The sequence below is a fragment of the Notothenia coriiceps genome, unplaced genomic scaffold (genome assembly GCF_000735185.1).
Source record: "Notothenia coriiceps isolate Sejong01 unplaced genomic scaffold, NC01 NC01_scaffold00009009, whole genome shotgun sequence".
Taxonomy (NCBI): domain Eukaryota; kingdom Metazoa; phylum Chordata; class Actinopteri; order Perciformes; family Nototheniidae; genus Notothenia; species Notothenia coriiceps.
In genome coordinates, this window is record NW_011341710.1 from 68,288 (window position 1) to 74,749 (window position 6,462).

Genomic DNA, 6,462 nt, shown 5'->3' on the forward strand with positions numbered 1-6,462 from the left:
CAAGCTCCCCAAATGCTCGCGTTCTATATTGTTTTGAATTTTCATAATCATATTACAGACAATTGATAAATAACATCTGTTAGGACTGTTGAGACATTGTGGAACAAAAAGTACCTTAGCTTAATACCAAACATAACAACAATGGATTCATGGTAGCCCTGCAGTGAACAAAATAACACAAACAAAATCACTTGAATAATGATTTTTGAAGGAAAATAAATTATGTAATAATCAATAAAATTAGGACATTAACTTGAGTTACTGAGTGACGATATGCACGAGGCGTATAAATGCTACAGTGGGCCAGACACCTCAGGTACTGTGAACATTCTGTTTTGTGAGCATCATCTCCAGCCCTTTCAGAAGTTAATAACGTGGTGTGGTTTTCTAAAATGGTAAGAAACTACTTATCTTGAGGAAAAAAGTAGACGTCTGTCGATAAATTGATGCTTGTTACAGTAAATGTGTCCCTGCCACTGTCTCTCAGCTTTCACGGATACTTTTAATCTGGTTCTTGTCCTCTCCCTGTCTCCTTAATCCGCACCTCAGCGTTTTATCGGCCTTCATACCACATCCATCTCCTTTCCTTAACATCTTCATAACAATATTTTCTTTGTTTCTTCGTTTTACGTTAAGAATACCTTGTTCTCAGGGTCGCTACCAAGGGTTTTTAAAGTAAGGTCTCCTGTTTGTGAACGAGCCATGGTGAGCCCTCGGTCATGTGATAAGATGAGAGAGTGTTGTCTCTGTTTCAGGGAAGGGGACCATGTGGCCGCTTGGGGCTGTTTTGGTACTTTTATGTAACCCTGTGTTTTAGTTCTAAGTCGCACGGTGTCTCATTACAGTTGAACCCTCTCTGCTCACCATGGGTATGATGATTAAATGCACTGTCACGATATATTATTTTGGGTGCAGCTTTGTTTTGGTCTTCGATCTCAGAAAAAATAACTGAATGTTTGTGTGGTGCGCTCGCTTCTGTTTCAGGTGGAAATGTATTAGTTTTGGTCTTAACCCATCATGGAGAGAACAATCAAATGATTCTAAGATGATATTTCGTCCTCAGCGGTTGGACTAAGTCCTGAATGAGTCCTTTGGCCTTATGTGACTTACCTCTAGATTATGAATTAATACATCTCTTCTCAACTCGACAAAGGTGCCAACAGCTGTTGCCTGGAAACAAACTGGTTACCATATTGCCCTCGCTTTGAATCTCCCTATCCCTCCTTCTAGTACTCCAGCAGTCTCATCATCTGTCATATTGCACATTTTATTATACAGTGGTTTTCAGACTTACGTACATGCTGCTTTTATGGTTCACAAGATGCACCATCATATTTCAAACATTGACATGAATGATTTAAAGTACATTGAATTGTCAGAGGCCTTGCTTATTATCAGTCTTATGCATCATTATTCGTTGCGCTTTCTCGGCAATTATACCGAGAAAACAATAGGTCCTTCTCATAACATAGTTGATCTTCCAGAGACCAAACATCGTTAAAGAGCTTAACACATCAAGTCGTATAAGCGCCGTGCACATTGGCGCTTTAGCTGCCAGGTGTGTAAATATAAGCGGAATGTTTCCATGAGCATCCTTGATCAAAATGCCAATTATTCCATATATAGTTTATAATAGACAAATACCTTCTTTAATGCTCTGAATTGTTTAATGCTGGTTGAACTCTGAAGTCGCAACTGCTATTGATAGATGCCAGTTTGAATTTGATTAGCGCCCCAGTGCCAAAAGGTGAATTACAACTACCCTTCTTAGCTACTTATTCTTCTTATGAGTAAATGAATTCCATAATAAAGGCATCTAATATAAAACATTTAGTTTCAAGATCAGTGCATAAATCAAGAGTTAAATGTCTCTGCAGCAACGAACTGCGCTTAGAAACGCAGCTTACTGACTCTGCCGCTGGATGGAATATCGGTAATTTCGGTTTTATATCTGGCTAAAATGGTCTCATTGCAGGAGCAACTCATAGGACTGACAGGAGCGCGCTGTATCCAGCCCTGCTTGTATAACATCCGCAAGTTGCTATACCAAGCAGTGTAATTCTGAGGCTTGTGCTGATCACAAATGTGAAGGCTTGATATTGGTTATTCCTGCAATAAAATACGACACTGTCAAATATAATGGTTAATCGGCTTTATTTTAGAATTGTAACTCGTTTCATTGTAGATGAAAGAGGCACCGATCCATGGAAACGTGGCAGACTACTCTCTCGCGTAAATCCACTTGTAAGTGAAATAAGAATAAATAAAACTTGAACCTATCATTGAGTTTCTGCTGTGAAGAACACTTTTAATGTGGAAATTAAAAACATAGTGAGAGATGTTAACAGCTGGCTGTTTACATTGTCTATTGAAGCTCAGATCGCCTTGAAAATAGCTGAACCTTGTCTCTCTTTTTGCTCACCTATTTCAGTATAAACGGGATACGGCTTAGTATGATCTACAAGCAAAGGCATGATATAAAAAATGACTATAAACCTGACTTAAAAGAAAAAATCGCTTAAAGATCTCATATGAATGGCTTGTTTAACCCTTATTTCCCAAAACACTGATGCCTATAACTAGGACCCTGATTGTGAGCTTGTTTCTTCAAAGTGAGCCATAGATAACGACCCCCGTGGTAGTAACACCAAGATCAAATGACAGGAGAGAGACTGAAGGACTGAGAAGAAGCGGAGTTTATTCTTCGTCATTTTCCAGTTCCAAAGAAAGGATTCGGCTGATACGCAGGGAGAGAGAGAGAAAAAATAGAGAGCATCAAAAGTCTACATCCTCCTCTTTCTTCTCCTCTCGCGTGCGTTCTCTCGTGACGTAAGCGGTATTTAGCTTTCGTCGACGCTTTTCCTGTCCGGTCCACATTCTCGCGACTCTCACATTCACCTCCCTCTGCCGAGCGAGAAGGACATATATCACCGCCGCATGCATGTCCTGTCTACGTACAGACTACAAGTAGGATCACCTTGAATTAGGGATGCACACGATCGCGAGATATATATAGAGCCGATCGCCGGAATCAGTATCGGCCGATTCAGATTACGACTCGAGTTCACGGCGCTATCGGGATTTCATTAAAAGAGGTGTTTAATACGGTCAGGTAATTGTCGAGGTCAATTCACTCTGCACTTCTGACAAAACTACAACCTACAGTGAATTGATTGCATTCATGCTGTACATGTAATCAAGTCATGTACATGAACTTTGGATAATAAGCAATACACTCGGGCAGAATGAGCGGAAGGTCTCTTTTCCTCTCTCCCTCTGCTGAAGAACAGTCTGACGTATCACATATTTGGAGCTGACTGTATCCAGTGAATGAGGTACGCCATAGTGTATAATAAATATATGTAGTTATAGTTTTAGCTTCGCTTTATCAGAGATACGGATCGAGTAGTATGACGTGTGTTCAGGTCTAACCACGGAGAGTCTCGCTCCGCTACCGGTACGTCACAGCGGATGGAGCTACAGGATTTCTGCATCACACACGTAGCATACAAGCTATGTTCAGTGTCTTGTGTCGGACTTAAAAGTACTACCAGGAACTGGTGATAGCCATTCTGGCGAGCTTGTGATAGTCCGCATTTAAAAAGAGACGGAGAGATGCCGATGGATCCAATACGTCATCGGCGATCGGTGCTCTCTAAAAATGCCGATAGCGAGAGCCGATCGCATGACGTAAAATACATGACACTTTTCTCTTTGTGCGCAGAGAGCTCGGCCAAATGGCTTCACCCGTCTGGCAAGTATTTTTAAGGTGTCCGAAAAAGACAAATACATAGCGGTATGCAAACGTGTGTGAAGCAGAAATCCTAGCAGCTCCACCCTGCTGTGACGGACGGAATGAGCGGAGCGAAACACAACAAGAGTTACAACTTCACACACTTAGCTATTTTGATCTATCTCTAGAACAAGCTAACTAGCTAATACATATATTTAATTATGTCACTGTCGGGGTCACTCATTACTGGATCAGTGAGCTGCATGAGATACCGACAGGCTGTCAGGAGAGGGAGAGAGGAAAAGAGAGCGCTTCCGCTCATTTCTCCCGTGTTATTGGTTATTATCCAAAGTTAATGTAAACTTGAATAATGTACATCATTTGAATGTAATAATTACGTTGGTTGTTGTTTGTGGAAGTGCCAGTGAATGAGCCCCATTAACTGATATTTAAACACCACTTTAAATGGAAGATCCCCATAGGCCCCGCCCACTCGATCGGATCGGTATCGGCCGATACTGATTCCGGCGATCGGCCCCAAAATTCGCGATCGGAGCATCCCTAATTCAAGTGATCATACTGTAGTCTGTAGGTGTTAGTAAATTATGTGCGTCGATATATGCACTTTTCCCTAGGCGATTGTGTATTTGAGTAAGAAGACATGTAGGAAATGGCAAGAAAACCGCCTGTCAAGTGTGATTGAGCAATCCACTGAAACATTAACAAATCCCCATAAAAAGAACTTAAGAGAATGTGTCTTCACATTATCATTAACAAACCAATCTGCTTATTCTCCTCACAGGACAAAGAGACGATCGCTCGGAGATATGAACGAGTCTCTGGTGGTGAACGACTCCTCTGCGACTCTCTTGGCTGGAGAAGCTCTCCCATGGATGGAGGCTGATTCTCCGGAGCTGAACAGCAGCCTGCAGTTCTCCACCGCCCCGTTAGATTTCACCATCAACCCGTGGGACATTATGCTCTGCATGTCAGGCACCGTCATCGCCTGTGAGAACGCCATCGTGGTAGCAATCATCTTCTACACGCCGACCCTCAGGACTCCCATGTTTGTGCTGATCGGGAGCCTGGCCACAGCGGACCTTCTAGCCGGCATGGGATTAATCCTGAACTTTGTGTTTCAGTACGTGATCTCCTCTGAGACTATCAGCCTTATCACGGTGGGCTTCTTGGTGACCTCCTTCACTGCGTCCATCAGCAGCCTTTTGGCCATAACAGTGGACCGTTACTTCTCCCTCTACAACGCCCTGACTTACTTCTCAGAGAAGACGCTGCAGTACGTTCACTTGATGTTACTGGGGACCTGGGGGGTGTCTCTGTTTTTGGGCTTGCTGCCTGTGCTCGGCTGGAACTGCCTGGACGACCCGGCCTCCTGCAGCATCGTCCGACCTTTGACCAGGATCAACGTCACGCTCCTTGCCACCTCCTTCTTCGTCATCTTCGTGCTCATGCTGGCCCTCTATTTCAAGATTTGCAAGATCGTGTGCCACCACGCCCACCAGATCGCCCTCCAGCAGCACTTTTTCGCCACGCCGCACTACGTCGCCACTAAGAAGGGGGTGTCCACGTTGGCTATCATTTTAGGGACATTTGGTGCCAGCTGGCTGCCCTTCGCCATCTACTGCCTGGTCGGAGAGAGGGAGTATCCTTCAGTGTACACCTATGCTACACTGCTGCCAGCCACCTACAACTCCATGATCAACCCCATCATCTACGCCTACAGAAACGCAGAGATCCAGCGTTCCCTCTACGTGCTCCTCTGTGGCTGCTTTCAGACCAACAAGTCCTACCGGTCCAGGTCACCAAGTGAAGTCTAAAAAATGTGCTAGGGCTAATTTTGTGTAAATGTATTTATGATTAAAAGACAGAGCAAAAAAGACAAAGCGTCCTTTGACCGCTGACAATCTGCTTTCAGTTGCCAGTGAATGCTTTACAAACACAAAGTGGATGTGATGCTAGAATCGTGTCTCATGCATACTGTATCTGCACTTTACGATGTATCCACACAAGTTAGGATGAGATTTGTCAAAGATTCTGTGAACAAAAACCTGTGAAAAAGACAAAACAAACCTGTGAATGTAGTCAAATGAGAAAAGGAATGGGGAATATTGCACTTTAGTATTATGTTTTTTGAAATGCCAAAGCAGTATTGTACAGCCTTTGTTGTGTTTAAACGTATAAACGTGTGAGTATTGTGAGCCATTTTTCTATTTCGTATGGTATTGTCTTTGATGTACATTTTCTACAAGAGTAATAAAGAAATGAAATCCAGTTGTGACTCTATCACATGTTTTTTACTGAAGCACATTTTCCCAAGGACTTCTTATGTTACAGCTGACCTGCTATTGTTAGTTTTAACATCCTCTCCACGTCTTACTCAGGAGCGAAGATGGGTCTGTTGAAGAAAGCAATTGAATAGAAAAATAGCTTAAATTTACACATTTGAACCCTCTTCTCTCAGTCTGAGTGTTGGTGCATGAGAGAGAGATAATCAATAATATGTAAACATTTGAAATGTATGTTGTTAATTATTTTGTATTGTGATGCTTTGGCAACATTGTTTAATTTAACTTTCATGCCAATAAAGCCCCTTTGAAGAGAGAGAGAGAGAGAGCCAGAGAGAGAGAGAGAGCCAGCCAGCCAGCCACAAGTGTGCAAAAACATGTGCTGTGTAGTCAAGTGTGCTCAGCAGCTTTGATTACCACCCCCCC

The 6,462-nt window shown here is 42.9% G+C and overlaps 2 protein-coding genes across 2 annotated transcripts in view; one reads left to right on the forward strand and one right to left on the reverse strand.

Moving 5' to 3' along the window:
• gpr6 (G protein-coupled receptor 6) overlaps window positions 1-5,982 on the forward strand; it is a 16,422-nt gene extending 10,440 nt beyond the window's left edge. The window contains exon 2 of the mRNA XM_010770636.1: window positions 4,536-5,982. Within this exon, the coding sequence (XP_010768938.1) occupies window positions 4,561-5,568 (1,008 nt within the window). The 5' untranslated portion in view covers window positions 4,536-4,560 and the 3' untranslated portion in view covers window positions 5,569-5,982. The remainder of the gene's footprint in view (window positions 1-4,535) is intronic.
• LOC104945015 (protein cornichon homolog 3-like) overlaps window positions 1-6,462 on the reverse strand; it is a 90,187-nt gene that overhangs the window by 51,527 nt on the left and 32,198 nt on the right. The window lies entirely within an intron of this gene.